This window comes from Pelobates fuscus, chromosome 3 (genome assembly GCF_036172605.1).
Source record: "Pelobates fuscus isolate aPelFus1 chromosome 3, aPelFus1.pri, whole genome shotgun sequence".
In the NCBI taxonomy this organism is placed as follows: Eukaryota; Metazoa; Chordata; class Amphibia; order Anura; family Pelobatidae; genus Pelobates; species Pelobates fuscus.
In genome coordinates, this window is record NC_086319.1 from 71,400,816 (window position 1) to 71,422,113 (window position 21,298).

The 21,298-nt window shown below is 40.1% G+C and overlaps 1 protein-coding gene across 1 annotated transcript; it reads left to right on the forward strand.

The window, feature by feature from the left end:
• Positions 1–2,309: 2,309 nt before the first annotated feature.
• On the forward strand, positions 2,310–18,375 carry SPIC (Spi-C transcription factor). The gene is made up of 6 exons (XM_063446145.1): positions 2,310–2,382; positions 4,811–4,910; positions 11,407–11,519; positions 12,943–12,990; positions 15,826–15,934; positions 17,939–18,375. Exons 1-6 carry the CDS (start codon positions 2,377–2,379, stop codon positions 18,373–18,375), a joined length of 813 nt encoding a protein of 270 aa, XP_063302215.1. The 5' UTR covers positions 2,310–2,376.
• Positions 18,376–21,298: the final 2,923 nt, after the last annotated feature.

Here is a 21,298-nt window from a genome sequence, read left to right on the forward strand (position 1 = left end):
GAGATAATGAATCCAACGGCTTTGACAATACAATTATCTCCAAGCGCCTAAACACCACATTTTTATTACACACAAAAAACAGGTTAAAAATATATAACTTCAACATTTTTAGTTACAATTCGGGACTTCCACCATTCATTCTATAGCCCCGGTCTGGGTGTAATAGTTCACCAAAGAATTAGATGGTCAGTCTGACGTGAAAGCACATCAGGCTGCCTGGCAATCATGCAGGATGACCAACTAAGGGCATACTATGCAGACAGCACCCTGAGCTTGGCATAAATGCGTCTAATGATTTCTAAGGACTGTCCCCTAGCACTCGCTAGTCTACTCCTTTCCTAACCTTCTTACTAGCAGGCAGAAGCTCCTGTTATACAGTCTGGGACATAGAACATGTGTATGTAGTGAGTGTAGAAGAAAGGGAACATGTCACAGTGTTGGAGAGACTGAAGCAGCAAAAGAATTTAAATAGTGCGTATAGTCAACTTTACCTAAACTAATTTCATTCTCAGCGAGTCCACACAAGTTTTGTTCCCCTACGTCCCTTTTAACTTTCTATACATAAGCAAGAGCATGTGAAGATTAGTTATTGACTAAAATAATAACTTTATTTTTTTTAAATAATCAATGGGCTTGTTCCACGGGCATGGGCCTGGAGCTGCAGCTTTCTTAACCCCTATGTTAATCCGGCCCTGGGACTATATGTTTAATAAATTTTTCTTTTCTTGACTCTTTAAGCCTTTGTTATTTACTATTTGCGGATATGAGAGAATATCAGATTTGAGCCGGGTGGTATCTGTGAAAAAAGACACCAGAGAATTAAAAAAATCTGCGCATGTTCTGATTGAGGGGGCAGGCTGTCAGTTACCTTGGCTATCCTATTTCCCTTGCTCTCTTCCCTGCCCAACTCTGTTATTGTAAGTGGGCAGGGAATGTTGGCAGGTATGGGAAAAGTGAAATGATCAGAGATTCTTTAAAGCAAGCTCGGTCACATCTTAATATTTCTTAAATATATTCAGGGTTTTCCCAAAAAATTTAAGGCCAGGGTATACAAACTGAAAGCATAGCTTTTTCCATTTTGACTATTTTAATCTTAAATTTAAAATTATTTTTGAATTCAATTTGAATTCTCACTTTAGTGAATCACCTGATAATCTGTTTGAAATACTCATTCTGTTGGAATTTTCCTGAAATTCCAATGCAATCCGAAGATACCATAACACAAAGTAGGGTCTACTTTGACTTTTGGTAAAGCCTGAGGTTAGCAAAATTAGAACTTTGGACCAATCCAAGCAGCCATCACATGATTTGGACATCATCTTGCTCATCGCAAGACATGATCTATGCAGGCTCACATGCGAGAGTACAACACTGACACGGCTCCTGGCAAGAAGATCTCTAAGGAAGAAGATGGCGGCAACAACGGGGGACAGCTTCAGGTACGTAAACCTACCTTGAATTGCACCCCATGGCCACTGAACCATAACCAGCAAATTATGCAAAGACCCCAGAAAGTAACAGATCTGCTTTAATGGGCCCTCTAAGCACCATAACCACTAGAAGGTCAACATGTCTTTGGGTGTAGTCCCTCTTGTTGTGGTCAAACCGCTACAAAGCAGATTGGCAAAAACACGATTATTAATTTGTACGTTTTTTTTCCTATTATCTTTTTAGGAAATTTTTAGCTACTCATTTCCACTGTAATCATTTTCAAATTATAAAATGATTACCTACTGAATAACAAACTACTTTGTAGCAGCAGAGCCTTAGTAAATATTGTGTGTATGTTAGAATATTTTCTATCACAGTAATTCTGAATTCCGAGTTATTCTTCTAACAAAGACTCCAGGTGATAGATTAAAGTTTTATTGAATAGGGTAATTGTCAAACAACATACGCGTGTATATATGAATGTACGTGTGTGTGAACATGAACATAGAATGCTATCACAATAGTATTGCAAATTTACATTTAAACTACTGTTATTACAAACTCATTTGCTTATGGGATATCAGTTTCCTCAAGAGTTAAATGCTCTGCACTCACAGCAATTTAAATAGTATTACGTTTCAGTGACGTCTAAAAAGAGAAGGACTTAAATAACGGCTACCTCATTTTATCCATTTATGGGACCCTTTACAAAAGGTGAAACATATTTATACAATGGCAGACTTGGTGGCACTTTCCTAATATTGGGCTTAAGGATTAAATTGTATTAAGTGGATTCTACTGTAACATAATGGCAAAAAAATGTTACACAATGACTAATGTTTTAAAAGAAATTGTGAAGGCTTTTAAAATGTAAATCACTTTTAATGCGATTAACAATTGTAAACGCTTATACTGTGTTTCAGGTGCTGTATTGTGGAGATTCCTATGATGGTAAGTTCATAATGCCCTTTAAATGTTAAAGATGTTTTTAATTTATTTAGCATGTTATCTGCTAAACAACACTTTTTACTCTAGTTATATTTTATTTACTAAAAAGAGAATTCAAAGTGAATTTCTCACGGTAAAACTTTACTCAATTTAGTAAATATATACTAAAATTTTGTCTAAAATAGCCAGGCTATAACTATAACTAATCTAGAAATGTTTTCTAAACTGGCACTTTTCACATTACTGCTATTTAGCCAATTATTCTCTTAGTGCCAAAAGGAGTCGGTAGAATCAGTGGTGTAGACTCAGTTGGATAAATTAGAAAAAAAAAAAAAAAAAAATCAAATTTGTCAAAAATTATTTTTATTTAATCTAAAGATATTAAAAACATGTCTTTACTCTTTATTGATTTTATTTATCATTATATACTAAAGTATAAAGTATGTATAACAAAAGTTTGCTTATTTCCCTTTTATGACATCGGGGTTTATTAACTAAAGACTGAATTGCAGAGAAATTAAATTATTGTTTGCCTGCAGCAGTTGGGGAAAAAAATAAATTATTTTTATTTGCTGTAATTGTGCAAATAGTTTTTTTAATTTTCACATTTTATTTTTGGGCTGTTAATAATATGTTGCATAATTAATTTTACTGTTATTTCCGATGTTAACCAATTCTTGAAGAATTCAAGTTATACTTAAGTTATGCATTTTAAATCGAAAACAATTCGCTAAAACAAGCGTTTGTATTTTGTGTGAGAGTTACTTATAAAGTGAAACAATTGTTAATTATGTTTAATTTAAGGAGTTTATTATTTGATTTTGAGAAATAGTTCAAGTAATTTGAAATTTGAGTTATTCACTAACATTTGGATTGTCAGGAAATATCCAGTGACTTGCAATTTATTGGCCCAAAATAACCAAATCCTCCAATTTAGCAATATTTCCAGCTTAGATATTTCGATCTTAAATTTGCCATTCTCCCATAAACACACAATTTACAGTTTAATGAGTAACTCTCACTGTTTAGTGAATGTACAGTATATTATATTGCATTTTTTGAAATTTTAATTGCCATATCTCCAAGGATTATTAACAAATACACAATCTAATTTTAAATTAAGTAAATAGATACCAACACCAACTTTTCTATATTTCCATAGCTTTCACACACTCTCTTTTTTTCAAGTATTTCATTCTTTGATTGGTTTTTTTTTTTTTTTGAATGATCTGTTGATCTGTGTTGTAAAATGATTATTTTTTATCCATAATGTATCACCGCAGGTTAACAAACAGGTAAAAAAAAACTTCACTCACACATCTGAGTGACAAAATGTTTTGCAGTGTTTTAGTATTTTCCATTTTATTAACTATATACATATATATAGTATATCAACGCAGAAGAATAAAGAAAAAGTCAAAACAATCAATAATTCTTTTTTCCATATATTAAGATTTATGCTTTTTACCTAAATGATAATAGTACATTTTTCCATATATTTATATCATCATAACTTTCATTAGAACAGATTTATGTGTCCTGTTGGTCACTGGTAGAAAAATGATCTTCATCCCTAACTTACGGTATATTATCAATAGTTACCTCAAAATTTATATACTATATAATGCAAGCCCAATATAGTATTGATCTGACATGTCATCTACAAAATACTTGTGCATGGCGAGAAATTTCAGTTCTGCCAAATCATTTTTTTGCAAAGATAGTGAATTTATTGGGACATCAGACATTTAGTCAGATATTGGTTCTGCTTGGCTCAATATCAATTTGGGAATCAGAAGAACAGCCAGAAAGGCGTAATAATGCAAATCAGTGCGCACCAAAATATATACATAATATAATATGATGTATATATTTTGAAGTACAATGATAGAAGCATTTTCCTGCCATTTGGCTCACTAATACAATGAGAAAAAGTGCCCAAGATTAAGTACCTTATTGCAGGAAACTAGATATTATTCAATAGCTTAGGTGTATTTACTAAGCAGTGGTACGATGAACTTTCTTAATTTTAGGCAAGATGGAAAAAATCTCCAACCCAGAACTAAACTGAATATTTTTCCCCAAATTGTACTTTTTAAGGTAGTTTTCAACTTGCAGCCAGCTTGCCTTATCTATAAGTACTATTGTTATCAGTATTAAATGGATATTTATGTTTTGATATAATACTTTTGTAAAACTACCGATTCACAGCAATACCATTCAAAATTAGGAAATATTGCATGTTATGATTACTAGTTAGTTTTCTTTTTATCCTTTTTATCTAAAAAAAACCCAAAAGAATAATTATGGGCATATTTACTCCTACTCCTATAATTTTTGTTTGATTATTTTAAAAAGGTTCTAATTAGCTGTGCGTTTCTCATATTAGCCTGTGTTATATTGTATGTAAACACAATGTATTTCCACACAGTATCAGAATTTCCTAGAGCACGATATTTTGGGAGAAGCATTTGAAGATGCTCTGGAGGTGTTACAGGAGAATTCAGCCAGTGGATATCAGCATCCTACAGGTGAGGAAACACATTTCTGCTGTTGCACAAGGTGCCAAAATATTCTGGAGCTTTGCATAAATAGTTAAAATTGGGTTGGGTAATTGTCAGGAATTCAAATTGATTTCAGATTTCATACAAACAAATTGCCAAATTTAAACACAGCTGAGAACTTATTCATTTGGACTGAAGCTTTTAAATTCTCTCTTTAGTTAATTGCCCTGATGGGACTTGTTCATTAAACCAGGAATTTTGGAGAACTGACTGCTAGGGAACTGAAAAAAATCACAGACAAAAATATACTAGCTGGAATAAAAATCTGAACTTGGAGAATTTTTCAAATTTTTCTATTTAAATGTTAAAGGGATATTTCAAGCACCATACCCACGAAAGTGCGCTGTAGTGGTTATGATGCCACGGGTACCTCCTCCCCACCCATTATAAGGAGTCTTACCTGGGTCTACTGGGCGCAGCTACATGTTTCCAATTCTGCCTAGAAGAACTCAGAACTCCTAAGTAGGAGCTTCTGGCTATGAAGGAGTGTGTGAGATGAAGTGTCTATGGCTGTAACACATCGCTGGATGTGTGTTATTCATGGGTCCATTCTGACATTGTGCCTTTTTACACCATTGTTGATACCTTGTATCATTCTCGCAACATCATACATGCAGAAATGACGCAGGGCTTCAATAGCTATATATTTTCCAGTTTTCCCATGTGCTCTGCCTGGTTGTAGTTCCTGTTGGGCCTGAATGATGCGTTATACTCAGTTTTGATTCCCTGGTATCCTGACTTGGCTTTCCACATAAATATTCTGATTTTCTCGCCTCTTTGACCCGGTTTTGTTTTCTCCTTTGTCTAATCTCTGATGTTCCTTTATTTTGTGTTGTCAATGGTTATTCTATTACTCTATGTAATGTTAAGTCTGGCCAGCTCTAATGACCACAACATCCTCACATATTGTCTGTCTAAGGGTGGGTTTGTACATATTGTCTGTTTAAGGGTGGGTTTGTACATATTGTCTGTTTAAGGGTGGTATGTGTAACTGTGTGTGTGTGTGACTGTCTGCCTGTAACTGTGTGTGAAAGGGTGCAGGGATTTTGTAGAAGAGGGCAGGGGTTTTGTACTGGGACAGGGGTCTTGTATAAGGGGGGCTAAGCAGGGGATTTGTGGAAGGGGAATGCAGGAGTTTTGTAGAAGGGGACACTACAGGGGTTTGTAGAAGGGGCAGCCCAGGGGTTTTGCAGAAATACATACATTGTGCAATACATAAAAAAAAAAAAAAAAAAAGAGGGAGGGGGGAGGGGTGTGCCAAAAACAGGATCCGTCCTGGGTGCCAAATGCTCTAGGTACGCCCCTGGCCTCTGCCATACTTACATTAACATGGTACTCTTGCTATGCATGTCACCATCACAGGGAGCAGTTATCTCCAAGGGAATGAACATTGTTACAGTTCTAGAAATGTTTTGCACTTTTTACGTTCACATTGGGTGGCACAAACAGCATATTTAGATGTGAATCCCCTTGTGTATTAAGCACCTAACTCTTGGAATCTGTATACACATTTTTGTGACATAAAACTCTTAATTTCCTTAATCCTCTTATGAGAGTGCGATATTCTCTAGAATGTTTGTATTGTTATGTTTGGGGTACGCTGGTGATGGATTACCCTAGTATCAGCACCTCATTTCATTTTTACTCCAGTTAAGTGCCAGCTGCACAATTTTCTTTATGTATGTTGTATATGCTTGGGTCTGTTTCTCTGTCTGTTTATCTATCTATCTATCTATCTATGTATCTATCTATCTATCTATCTATCTATCTATCTATAGGTATTTATAACGTTAGCGCATTCCTGTTCATTTTTAGTCTGTTGCCCCACCTTCCTTAAGTTAAAATAATAAAGTTAGACTAACCTTGAATCCAGTGGCGTCTCACTCTTGCCACTGCCATCACTGCTCTTCATTTGAGATCAGCTAGTTGGATGATCTTGGCCAATCCATAGGGGCTATTGAGGGTGGAACTGTACATACAGGGTAATTGCCATACTGCCTAATAGAATTCTCCTCACAGAGAAGCATTAGAAGAAGTGACTGTCTCATTGATAGACACTAAAGACACACTGACAAATGTCAACATTACTGTTCTAGATACCAAGGCAACTACCTTAAAGGAACACTGTTGGCATCATAACAACTTAATTGAAATTACATTGTTATGGTGCCAGGAGGTCCCTGTCGCTTCCTTTGCTTTAGGGTTTAAACCTTTTTTTAACAAATTTTTTTTTTTTTTTTTTTTAATTCTTTATTTTTGATCATTTTGAAGTTATTTTCATTTTCATTGGGGGAGGGTACAGAAGAAAACAAGGGGATAGGGGGATACAGTTGTCAGTACAAAGGTTACATAGCGTGTTGTCGTTGTTAGTGACAATTAGACATCATAAACAGGTTAGGTACCATTCTTCCTTGGTTACAATATCTGTTATTTGTTAATATACCATTAATGTAACCGGTAGTGCTGCATTAATTCTAGAGGTTAGGGGGGGGGGTACAGAATAGAAAAAGAAGGGGGTATGGATACCCTGTCAAGTAATCAATATTAGTATCGGGTTGTATACCAGGGTATATGAGAATGATGTAATAGGTGGAGGTTACGTGAGAGAGGGGGGAGACGCTTCCCCCTTGTACACGTTTGCTTTACAGGCCAAGATGCCTCCCTGTATATAGATATACTAGTCCTCCATATCGAAGTTTGCGACATATATCTGCATTGGGTTTGTTTGTTTTTTTTAACGAATGGTTTAACCACAAATTCTGCTCTGCAGCACTGTTTCTACACCATCCTCCCTTAGACAGAGCTGACATCATATGTCCCTATTTAGGAGGGGCATTCCCTATTGTGGGCCCAATTTCCTCTGTCCTTCTTATCAATCCTAATGTCTCTCTTTTCTAGGATCTCTACATTGTTGACATGTCTGATTGTATAACAGAGCTTCGCAGAGCTTTCTAAATGTGTTTAGAAATCAGTCTGTGTAAATAAGATACATTGTTCTTTTTTAAATTACATTTCAGTTGTATAAATCATTATTAGGAAGTCACCTAAAACCAGGGCCAGATTAAGAGCCAAGTGGGCCTGGTGCTTAAAGATTATGATGGGCCGAATTACAGAATCTTTTCGATACAAAACACTAAAACACTCCCAAGCGTCATGTATCTGATGGAGATGGTGCTGTAGGGAAAGAAAACAGCAGATATAAGAAAACACATACCCTATGCTAATCTGTCTCTAATTTATGCTTTCATCTTTCACGTAAATCCATACCCCCTAACAGCAGTGTCCAGTGAAGCAGGAAGTCAATGGACGCGGTAAAAGGGTGTGCCACTGACACAAATCCCGAAACCTGCCAAAAGGGGCGAACATGCCCAAAGAAGGAGCATGTCTGCCTAAAGAATTTGAAGGCCAGCCTGGCATGAATGTATGTCAGGCTGCCTGCCAATCATGCAAGCTGGCCAACTAAGGATATACTATGCAGACAGCACCCTGAGCTTGACATAAATGCATTTAATGATGCACTCACTCAACGCTTTCTAAGGACTGTCCCCTAGCACTCGCTGGTCCACTTGTCTCCTAACCTTCTTACTAGCAGGCAGAAGCTCCTGTTATACAGTCTGGGACAGAGAAAAGGTGTATGTAGTGAGTGTAGAAGAAAGGGAACATGCCAAAGTGTTAGAGAGACCAAAGTCAGCATTACCTTAACTAATTTCATTGTCAGCCAGTCCACACAAGTTTTGTTCCCATACATCCCTCTTAAGTTTCCATACTTAAGCAAGAGTATGTGAAAAGTAGTTAAGGTTGCCACCTATCTTGGAAAAACATTTTAATTTGCATAATTATTTATGTATGGGTGACATCACATGATGTAAATCACAAGGAGTGACATAAGAGAAAATGCTGTAAAATCACCAAAAAACTACTTACAGTTTGATTCTGCGGTATAGATGGATTGCTCCCAGTGTCTCCCTGTCTCCCAGTGTCTCAGTGTCCCTATGTATCAGTTTCTCCTTGTCTCCCAGTGTCCCCATGTCCTCCAGTGTCCCCTAGTCTCCCAGTGCCCCCTTGTCTCTGAGTGCCCTCATGACTCAATGTCCGCATGTGTCGATTACCCCAGGTCTCACAATGTCCCTATGTATCACAGTGTCTCAGTGCTCCATGTCTCCCAGGGCCCCTTAGTCTCACAGTGTACCCTAGTGTCATGTCCACAGGTCTCCCAGTGACCCTATATATCACAGTTTCCCTATGTATCACAATGTCTCAATGCCACATGTTTCCCAGTGTCCTCTTGTGTCTCCATGTTGCCCAGTGTCCCCCAATATTCACGTGTCTCTCAGTGTCTACTAGTGTCTGTTACCATGTCTCCCAGTGTCCCCTAGTGTCTGTGTCCCCATGTCTCCCAGGGTCCCCATATCACTAGGAACACAGAGGCATGGGGACACTGAGACAGGGGACGTTGGGAGACCTGGGGACACGGAGAGAAATGTGGACATTGAGACACTTGGGCCACTGGGAGACATGGGGACACTGACACTTGGGGACACAGACACTAGGAGACACTGGGAGACTAGGGGACACTGGCTGGGACACATAGGGACACTGTAAGACTAGGGGACACTGAGGGACTAAGGGACACTTGAAGACATGAGGACACTGAGACACCAGGGACACTGGCTGGAGGACATTGGGACATTGAAACACTTAGGGCACTAAGAGACATGGACACACTAGGAGACACGAGGACACAGACACTAGGGACACTGAGACACTAGGGAGACATGGGGACACTGAGACACTTGGGGACACTGAGACATTGGGAAACTGGGAGACATTGGGGCACTGAGACACTGTGGACACTGGGAGACTAGGGGACACTGAGACACAGGGACACTCTCTGGGAGACATTGGGAAACTGGGAGACATGAGGACACTGTGTCCCTAGTGTCTCAGTTTCCCCATGTCTCCCAGTGTCTCTGTTTCCCCACATGTCTGTGTCATAATGTCTCCCAGTGTCCCTTAGTGTCTCAGTATCCCCATATCTCCCAGTGTCCCCAGGTGTCTGAGTGTCTCCCAGTGTCCCCTAGTGTCTCATTGTCCCCATGTGTCCCTTAGTGTCTCAGTTTCCCCATGTCTCCCTGCTGCCTTTCCCCCATCCCACACTTCCCTGAGCTGTAGGCTGTCTCTGCAGGCTGGGAGTTGCTGTCTGGACTGTCTGTAGCCACTCCCCTGCAGATCAGTGAGTAGAGATAGGCAGGGTGGGATATGCTGGAACTTCCTAGCCCTGCCTCTTTACACACACACACAGCGACCCCTACTGGCCAGTGCTGGTATTGTATTGTAATCTCTGTTTATACCTATTTCCTGGGCATGAGCCTGGAGCTGCAGCTCCATCAACCTCTATGTTAATCCGGCCCTGCCTAAAACGTCTCAGAACAGCCCTGCCCTGGCCCACTCACAACCCTAAAATTAAATTGTTGCTCTTTGTCTATATGAAATGTTGGGAGGTATGTAACAGGCAATTATATTCACTATCACAAATATGATAAATTCCATACACATAAAGCATTTAAGCAAGCTGAAGTACATTCTCTGTGTTGAGTGTTCTTTTAAAAAAGCAGGGGACACAAAATTCTAAATTGAATACAATGGGCAATAAGGGAAGAATGTAGACCTCTTTCAGGAAGTGTGTGGAGAGGCTGTGTGAGTTTCTGCCAGGGGAGGTGTGTCTAGTGCTACACAAAGTGATTTAATTCCTAAATACAAAAAAATGAGCAGTGAGATTGCAGGAGCATGATCTATGTGTGTAAAACACTTAATTAAGCTGAAGTTGTTTTGGTGCTTAGAGTGTCCCTCTTATATATTAAAAATTCATGCTTTTTAAAGGGTACCGGTCATGCCTATGACCATTGATACTATAATAAAATAGCATAACATTATATCTATACACAGTGCTAGCAGCTGTGCTAGCAAATGTATAGACTGGGAGAAAAACATATTTAAAAATTGGTCTTTCTCCCACCTGTTAGTCAAATCACTAGCATGGACTCTTTGCAGAAGAGATAACTGACAAGAGAGAGCAGAAAAGACCTCACTCAGATGGTTCTCCTGCTTTCCATACATATCACGCACAGAGCATGCTGGTTAGGTAGTATAAGATCTGAGTCAATGACCTATGTGAGATAGCTCAGTGGGCTAATACATTGTCCTCCTTGGGGGTTGCAGGTTCAAATCCTTACAAGGTTGGCTTAGTCCTTCAGAGGTAGATAAAATGAGTACCATTAAATTGGGTAATTGTAACCACAGGATGTACTTTAAAAGCAGAGCAATTTGAATGTACCTTTCCTGGTTAAATACTTTCTTATTATTATGTATCTCTGTGATAGAAGATGTATTTGGGGGTTGGGGTTTGCCAAAATTTCAATGTGAATGAATTGTATTTGTTCTGATATTTATTTTGAATCAACAGAGTGCAAAAGTTGCATCACATTTTTTAATAATCCTCCACAAGCTGTAGGGACCGACAGCTGCTTTACCGCACTTTCTGTAGAAGCACCAAGATACAACTGGAGAGATTCATCAGTAAGTTAATAAATATTCCACATCCCTTATGGAAGAATGTATTAATAAAGAGAATACAAATTGACATAGTTATTCACTAAAATGTATATTGTCTAAGATTTAATGTGAATTTAAAATGGGAGGCAAAAAAAGCTGACCTGAAACCAGCTAACCTGGACATTTTTCCAGTTTTATCTAAAATGGAAAATTTACTTTGAATTTAGTTTTAATTCCAGAGAATTTAAAAACACAGATGAAAGGGGGGGGGGGGGGGGGGGGCGTGCAGCCTGGAAGCAGACCATCATGGCTCCGGGCCTGGACTCCTAAAAACGTCAAACACAGACAGCTCCAAAGCCAGATTAACAGCCATAACAGCGTGGGGAATAACCCTAGCTCCAATTTGGTGCCAGCTAGCAGCCAACTGCATGCAGGGAGCACCAATACCGATATCCCGGCCTACACACCACCACAAGCTTAGACATGAGCGGCACATAAGCGACATTCACGCGGCTCTGCTCCAAGGGGAAAATAATGATTCCCATAAGATATCTACCTCCGTGGAGGGCCATACTGGCTCGGGGTATGCCCCCTGCTGGCCCCCCCATGGCCGGTGGGGGTAATCCTGGTCGAATGGGGACAGCACACACCAGGGTGGAAGTTCCTGCAATGGACCCACGCTGCTCTCCTGAACTGGCAAGGGCTGCCGGTACGCTAACCGGTAGTTCACTGGAATAAGGGGACTTGCACATACCCATACTGGGGTACATCTTAGGACTTTCCCTGAGACCAATACCGACTACTTGTGTCCCTGGATGGTGGAAAAAGGCAAGTCATGGAGCACTGCTATGCAAAGGAGCTGGATGGCGCTGCAGCTCAACCCCTGGGGATGGCTGGCCAACGGATGGATCCCTCAGGAGACCGGCCCATGGGGGGGAGTGTAGGCTCATATCTCTGGGTTCGGAGGTACCCAGAGAGCATTGTCCCTGCCACTGAGAGCCCTGTGGGATGGGATGATGCAGACCTTCCAGTGTATACCCAGTTGTGTGTAAGGTATTTTTTGAAAAAAAAAACAAAAAAACCTTAGACACAAGCATGCAAGGCAGGGGCCAGCGTTAAGAATTTGTGACACCTCCTCCCCTTTGTCCAGAATAACTATGACACAATACTAAACTTCTACGAACATTTAATTCAGTACACACCCAAACACACTTTACAAATTTACCAATGCATAAATGGAGGAACAAAGAAATACTTTTGGAATGCTGCTTCATTTTCCTATTCAGTGTTATTAGCAAGTAAATTTTGTATCTTTTACAACTTTACTTTTAAACCCCCCCCCCCCCCCCCCAAAAAAAAAAAAAAAAGTTTATGTTTTGGCTTCATATACTCAGTCATATTCTTCTTCATGCTTTAAAGATTCACTATACTTTGTCTTCTATTTTAGGGTCTTTGGGGAACGATGGAAATAAAATCAGAGTCCAATTTATCACAGGTAACAGAACTGAGCACAATTTTCTTTTTGACAGATAAATTAGACTATTGACCCACACTACCAAAATCAGCAAGATAGACTGTTCTATGAATTCATTATCCCAGTCGTTCCCAAACTTTTTAGGTGCAATGCACCCGTAATATTCTAATATTTTTCCAAGGTGCCCCAAGTCAAAACTATTTCTAGGTTGTATATATGTACAGCACAGCTGCATATACTGGGCCCCTGTTCGTCAGAAATGCTTGCTGTTCAAGTGCAGATCCAGAACCTAATCTTGGGAAGGGCACTGGTAGATTGTTTGAAGAAACAATCCAGACACAATAACCACTACAATACTTTGTAGTGGTTATGGTGCCAGTACTGCTGTAGAGCCCTCCCAGAGTAAGTAGTCAAACTGTTTAAGAACAGTTTGACGACTAACCTGGGTTCTGCTGGGATCGGGTCTGTAGTAGGGGAAGGGGGCAGTAGGGGCAGAGGGGTGCAATATGTGTGTGCGAGTGGTGAACTGTGTGTGTGAGGGGTGCAGTGTGTGTGTGTGAGGGTTGCAGTGTGTGTGTGTGTGAGGGTTGCAGTGTGTGTGTGTGTGAGGGTTGCAGTGTGTGTGAGGGTTGCAGTAAGTGTACAGGGGTACATTGTGTTTGTGAAGGATGTAGTGTGTGTGTGTGAGGGGTGTAATGTTTGTGGGGGGGGCAGATTGTATGAAGGGTACAGTGAGTGTGTGTGGGGGGAGGCAGGTTGTGTGAGGGGTACAGTGTGTGTGTGGGGGTGCAGTGTGTGTGAGGGGTACAATTTGTGTGTAAGGGGGGTAATGAGTGTGTGTATGGTTGGCAGTGTGTGTATGGGAGAGAAGTGTGTGTATGGGAGAGAAGTGTGTGTATGGGAGAGAAGTGTGTGTATGGGAGAGTAGTGTGTGTATATTGGGGTAGTGTGTGTGTGGGAGAGCAGTGTGTGTATATTTGGGTAGTGTGTGTATGGGTAGGTAATTGTGTGTATTTGGGTCTGTTTGTGTGTATGGGGGGGCTGTTTGTGTGTATGGGGGCAGTGTGTGTGTATGGGAGGGCAGTGTGTGTATTGGGAAGCAGTGTGTGTGTATATGGGGGGAGTTATTGTCTCTGTGGGGGTAGGAGGGCAAATTCATAAATATATCATTTATTTTGTTTAATTAACAATAATACTTTTCATATCCCCCCTTTACCTTTGTCTGGGAGGGGGGACAGTTCTAATCCCTGGTGGTTTGTAGGAAAGCCCTGGTGGTCCTAGTGGTAAGAGTGAACTCTAGCCTGCAGCCCGGGCTAGAGTTTACTGTCGCGAAATTCTGAGTATTGCCGTGGTAACGGTCCGAGCTCGCGAGAGGAGAACCCGGCGGATCTGCAGGCTCCCCCAGGTCCTCTCTTCCTTCCTCCCTCCCTCCCCAGCCAGCAACCAGCAGCCAGCATTACACTGCTAGCAGGCTGGTGAGGGAAATCTCTGATCTCCCCTCTGGTCCTGCAGAGCCGACAGGAGAGAGGGAGGTACAGTTCGCAGTGCTATGATCATAGCACCAGAAAAATATCTTGCGGCACCCCTGTGTGCCGCCGTGGTGCCCCAGGGCGCTGCGGTACACAGTTTGGGAACCACTGCATTATCCTACTAATTCATGTCCCTTTATATTTCGAATTGTACTGTGCATGTCTCCTATAATATGTGTACCACTGCTCCACAGAACATACAAACAATAGAAATCTCTTTGTATCCTTCCTAGTAAATATTTTATAAATACAAAAATTATAAAAGTTACACTTAGATCTTAATGCATTAATGAAAACAAGTAAGGAAATCCCTTTATATTTTGACTCCGCTAAGTATTTAATTTTTTGCGATGAGGTTAACATCAATTATTAGTTTAATAACTTACAAAATAAGTCAGGTGCTAATTATAGTACCCTATGACATGGTGGCTGGACCCAATTTAGTCCATCATTTTCAAGGAAATATGTTAGAATTTGAGACTTTTTTCTAGATCCTAACTTTAAATGAACACTCCAATATTAGGAAAACAAACCTGTATTTGTAATGTTAGAGGTACACCTGTCAATATAGGTTGATGGGCCTCTCTTTGATACTTAAATAAAGCTTTTGTGTTACCTTATATCCCCTGCCGTGCCTAGAGCTTGGTCAGATGAAAATAACATTAAAGGAACACTATAGGGTGATGAACACAAACATGTATTCCTGCCCTGCACCCCCGACTGCCTTGCCTCTCTAAATATAGTAAAATCTTACTTTTAGTCAAGTCGCCAGCTGCTGCCTCTGCCCCTGAGCTACCTGCTTGGCTGACATCATCAGAAGTGATTCTCCAAGCCAATCACAATGCATTCTCATAGGATTGGCTGAGACAGTCAAGGAGGCAGAACCAGCAGATTCAAAACACAGCATCTCCTCATAGAGCTGCATTGAATCATTGCGTCTCTATAAGAAAAGTTCAGTGTCTCCATGCAGAGGGTGGAGACAGTGAATGGCAATGTAATGCCCCAGGAAACACCTCTAGTAGTCTGAGGAGTGGCCAGTGGAGGTATCACTAGGCTGTAATGTAAACACTGCATTTTCTCTGAAAACACAGTGTTTACTGCAATAGGCCTGAAGCGAATGATTCTACTCACCAAATACAATAACCTGTAATTGTTCTGGTGACTATAGTGTCCCTTTAACCTGTTGATCATACAGAGTTATGTTAAAAAAAAAAAAAAAAAAAACTCTGGTGATAGGTGTGCTTTATGTATTATTGTTTTCTTATAGTAGCTTTATCAGACAATATGTTTTTAACTAGAATTTATCTATGTCTCTTGTTCCTTGTAGATAAACACCACAAATATATATGGAGATTGTATATATCAGAGCAACCAGACTACTCAAGACGATCATGTCATGTGCATTGCGCACACAAAGAAAGTCTCACACAAAAATGGTAAGTTAAAAAGAGAAACGAGGTATTACATTTCTGGAGCGCTCTAAAGAATTTAAAATAATTGTTTTAGAGTTGGTATGATTTACAAATTGCTGCTGAACACACTCTAGGTATGGTACCCTTAACCCCTTGTTGACCGAAGACGGAAATTTTCCGTCAACCTTGTCCTTGCGTTAAGGACCGTTGGCGGAAAATTTCCGTCATTTACTAAAGTTAACCCCAGATCGCAGTGATCGCTCTGACAGGCTGTCAGAGCGAGCACATGTGCTGCAGGGACTCACGATCCGCCTCCCTGCTCTTCCGAGTCCAGTGTGACGTGCAGGGAGACGGATCCCTGCTGCTGATCTTCTCAACAAGATTGTGTACAATCTACACTATTATGTGTTTTTTTATGTATTTTTTGTATGTACTGAGGAATACTACATGGAGGTAATCTCTTAAATACTAAGTATTATATTAAGTATCATTCTTAATCGCCCTTATTCCCTCACATTGCATACTTAGGGTTTATCACCTAAATAGTCACTAACTCTTGATATACTGCTCCACTCTCAACCATCTTTTTCTTCATATAAAAGAGAAACATTGTGACACATAAGATTTAAAAAACAAAACACAACTCATGAACAAAGAGAGAAAGAGGTCCCATTTCTAGTATAAGGGACTAAATAGATTGTATTTTTAAAATCTAAAATAACAATGGATAATAATATTTTCCTCAGTAATGTTTATGCAAGATAATGGGTCGCTAAACCAGGAGAAGCACTATATCTTAAAAGAACTTTCAAAGGCTGCAGTTCTTAGCAAGCACTCTTCTTTTTTTTCCTGGAATAAACTTTCTGTCTATTCACAGGGAAATAACCAGAAGCCTCTGACATGGTGCCCACGTGCACGGCTCATGCACATGCACATGTGCACACTCTGTTGCATGCACGAGCGTTGGCTCTTGCACAAGTGCGCACGTCTGCTTCTGAGCAGCTGGTCTGAGGTCTGTCAAGTAGAGCGTGCCTGCCATTTCAGTTAGCTCAGGGGAGCTAACAGAAGTAAGAAGGAATCCTCCCTGGCTCTTTAATTGACAGCTGGGGGAGTTCCCTAGTTAATTTATAAAAGTGCTGATTTCTCACAGAAATCAGCACTTTTATAAACTGGGGTTAAACTAGGATACTCCTCACCCATAAAGCACTTCAGCTTGCCGAAGTGCTATTGGCATGTGGAGTGGTCATTTAATGATATATCTATAGTTTATGGGGCGAAGTTCATGAGTAAGTACAGAAAATGCATGAAAGTGCTAGGTAGCTGTTTTTACTGTATTGTGTTTCCCAATGTCTCTCTTTACCAATCATATCATGGAGTAAAAGAGATGGCATTCTTTAGCTGTGATTTTAGGGCATAGTGTTTTATTTGAGGTTCTGACTACAGAGTTCTGCCGTCTTTATTGTTCCAGGGGAAATGCTTATGCAAGTGATTCAGTAAGATACCCACCTTATTTTTATTTATTAATTATTTATTTATTACTGGCATTTATTAAGCGGCAACATATTCCGCAGCGCTGATCAATAAGCTTGGACTAATGCTGCATACTTCTCTAATATATCATATAAGATAGCCGTGAACGGTCATTATATGTTTGTTTTTTTTAGCCCTGGCTAGTGGCTAGGATGCTACAAATGCTGTGTTGGCAATTCATGACATTTAATTTTAAAAATTTCATTTTTACATTTAAAATAAACAAAAGATGCAACTTATGCTAAAAGATTGGGAGGCAAAAAATAAAATACAAATTCTACATTATTCTGTAGATGCCGGAGCGTACATGTTTATCATATAGCAATGTCAATCTGAAAACAGAAGTGGGCCTTTTGTGCTTACCTTTGCTGAACTATGCACCCCAGTTAGTGGTTCATTAGAGTTTACAGGAATGAGTCAACAAGGAACTATCAATAGAGCAATGATGCAATTACTCACAAAATTAAACACTAATATGTATAATTTTTGTATTATCAGGACGGAGGAAGCTGCGACTTTTCGAATATCTTCTTGAAGCTTTGCATAATCCAGACATGATGAGCTGTATTCAGTGGGTGGATGAACCAAACGGCATTTTCCAGTTTGTTTCTAAAAACAAAGAGAAGCTGGCGGAATTATGGGGCAAAAAAAAAGGCAACCGTAAGATCATGACTTACCAAAAAATGGCCCGGGCCCTTAGGAATTATGGCCGGACAGGAGAAATAATGAAAATCAGACGAAAATTGACTTACCAGTTTAGTGCAATAGTTTTACAAAGACTATCACAAGTTAACTTACCTGAAAAAGATACAGTGCATCGCCATTATTTCCAACATGAAGTAGAGTTCTGGAACAGCCATAATAATCACTGGGATTCTAATAAATACTCATGCACATACAACAGTGCGTATCCATTCCATCAACAGTTTAATTAAACCCACTATGGAAACTTTCAAGGATTCATTATATATTAATTCCCTTTAATGCATCTAACATCTCTTATCGATATGGGTATGAAAAATCAATCCAAGTGCACTTATTTCCGTGAATAAAAAAAATAAATACTATATATATATATATATATATATATATATATATATATATATATAAAACATAAAAATATATTTTAAAGTAAAAAAAGTTATTTTTACTGTACATGAGACCAATCTTGGCTTTTAAATTGTGTCTAACATTTGTAAAAAAAAATTCTAATAAAGTGTATTTGCTTATTTTGACATACAGAAAACATATTTGTGTCCCATTCAATGAAGTGTTATTTATTTATTTTCATTTTAAAGTTTATTGGAGTTTTAAATACTGATTATACTTCCAGATTGGTAAGGTTGTCCACTTGACTTTTCATTTCTGTCATCTGGCTATCTCTCATCTGCCCTTAGCTTCTACTACATCAGGTCACTTTTAGATGATACCCATTTCGGCCTGGGTTTCCTTGAGGTCCTTTCACACCTTTCTTAAATCCAGCAGCAGCCGTTTCATGTCCCCTTTTGTGGATGCAGAAGAGTCCTCATCAGACTCGGACTCCGGGTAGACATCCTCAGATCTGTTCGAGGCACTAGACTCCATGTCCTCGTAGGAATCTCCCGAGGCCTTAGCCTCAATTTGCGCCGCTGGCACCATCTTAGGTGGTAAATGCTCCACAGGCCCTTCAAATGAAAGCCTGATGTCAGGCATACCAGAGTCATCCGGACATTGAGACTTCTTGTGTTTCTGCCCCATAACATTATCTGGGTGGGGATGTTGACAGGCAGTTGGTAAGTAGTCGTATCTCATGGCAAAATCATTAAAATAGCGGGTCCGTTTTGGAGCTCCATTCAAGCAAGTCTAGTTCAGTTTGCTGTTGGCCACGCCCACCCCTGTTGTTTTTTTTTTTTAATATTAGTTGGCAAGTAAATATTCCTAAAATCAGGACTGTAGTATAGCAGGTAACCAGGACGGCAACTCGATACAACGAAATTCTTTATTTCCACAAAATTAAAGATCACATATCAGTGATACAGCTCTTTTCCCTGATGAAGTCCATACACTTTGGCTTCTTAGTCTTTCCAACTCGTGGCTAGTACTTGCAGTTTTCAGGCTTTTGGCACAGTGGGGAGTTCTTCCAGGATCCTGAGCATTGTACGACCACGTGATGACGTTGAACGTATCAGAATGTGATGACGCGTTTTGCCTGGGCGGCTTCTTCAGATCACGTCAGATCAGTTCATCCGTCCTGCTCTTTTTAAGTCCGCTATGGTAGGCGTGATACATTAAAAGTCACTTTGTGATTGGTCCTTCCTGGAAACCTTAAACCTGAGTAACTACATGTCATTATGCAAATGTTTTGAAGTCCACAAGTCTATGGTATATCACCTGAACCCTGTTTTGCACGAAAATCACAAAACAATGGTATATCTCAGAGAGTACACAGTACATAAAAGAAGCCCAGACATTATATAAAAGAAAGACAGAATAATTAAAAAAATACTAATGCAAACATATATTAAAATGTATAAATATATAAAAGAAATACAAACTCAAAAGGGAGAAAAAAAGGAGGGTTGCATAGAATGGCCGGATTAATACATTGAAAGACAGAGAATGGTCAAGTGAAAGACGAGGTAAAGGAAGCCAGAAAGACACGAGAACGATATGGAAAGCCAATTCAAGGGAACCAGAAATCAGAGTAGTCAAGGATAGCCAAGGTCAAAATACCGGGAAGGTCAAATACAAGACAAGAAAACACACTCTCGGGAACCGGGAACTGAAACCACAACAAGGCAATGAGCTAGGGAACTTCAGGGATTTAAATTTCCCTCCTTGTGCAGTTATTGGTCAGAGCGTGACCTCTGACCCCAGAATGTGCGTGTGCGTCAATGTTGTGAGAGGGCTATAAATGCCCATGACCACGTGGTCGGCGCCATTTTGCTTTGCAGCAGAGGGGACAGTGACCCCAGCGGGACAACTCCCGGCTTGTCGGCGAGCAGGTAAGCTCAGCCTATCAGCGCGGTCACACCGATCTGGTGCAACCACGTGCAGCCACGAGCCGGGGGCCGTGACAGTACCCCCCCACTCGAAGACCGACCACCATGCAGGAAGGAGCAGGCTTATTAGGAAACCAGTTGTGAAACAACCGGACTAGACGAGGACTCCATCAGCAGGAATGCAAGAGCGTTCCTCCGGGCCGTAACCCATCCAATCTACCAAATAAGATAATACGGACCAATATGGAACGGACCTCAAATTCCTCCTGTCCACCAACAACCAGAGGAGGAGGAGGCACGAACCGTTTTGTGTACTGGTTGCAAGTAAGATACATGGAACGTGTTTGAAATCCGCATATGTGCTGGAAGAGCCAGCGAGTATGTCACAGGATTAATGCGTCGAAGTACACGGAAAGGACCTATGAATCAAGGAGCCAGTTTCATGGAAGGTACTTTCAACTTTATATGACGCGTGGAAAGCCAGACCCTGTCCCCAACTTGGCACCACGTCACTTGTCAGCCTGGACTTTGGTACATTTAGAGGCTGACTGCAAGGCTTCATGCACCGCAGCCCAAGTATCATGGATAGAGGCCAAACGGATAGTTTAAAGCAGGAATGTCAGTGCTTGAAAAATCTGAAGGTAATACAGTGGGGTGATAACCATTATTTACAAAAAAAGGACTGAAAGTAGAGGACTCGTGAGTTGCATTGTTTCTAGCGAACTCAGCCATAGGCAAAATATCCTACCAGTTAGTCTGATTGGCATCGATAAAGCAACGTATTCTTCAAAATAATGTTTTGGATCTATGGCGAGTTTTACACGCCACCGAAAGTGACTGTATGTTTCACTCCATACTTCTTCTACTAGAATAGATA

Coding starts and splice junctions, on each gene's coding strand:
- SPIC (XM_063446145.1), top strand. Junction 4,911..11,406: donor TGGATATCAGCATCCTACAG/GTGAGGAAACAC, acceptor TTGAATCAACAG/AGTGCAAAAGTTGCATCACA. Junction 12,991..15,825: donor CAGAGTCCAATTTATCACAG/GTAACAGAACTG, acceptor TGTTCCTTGTAG/ATAAACACCACAAATATATA.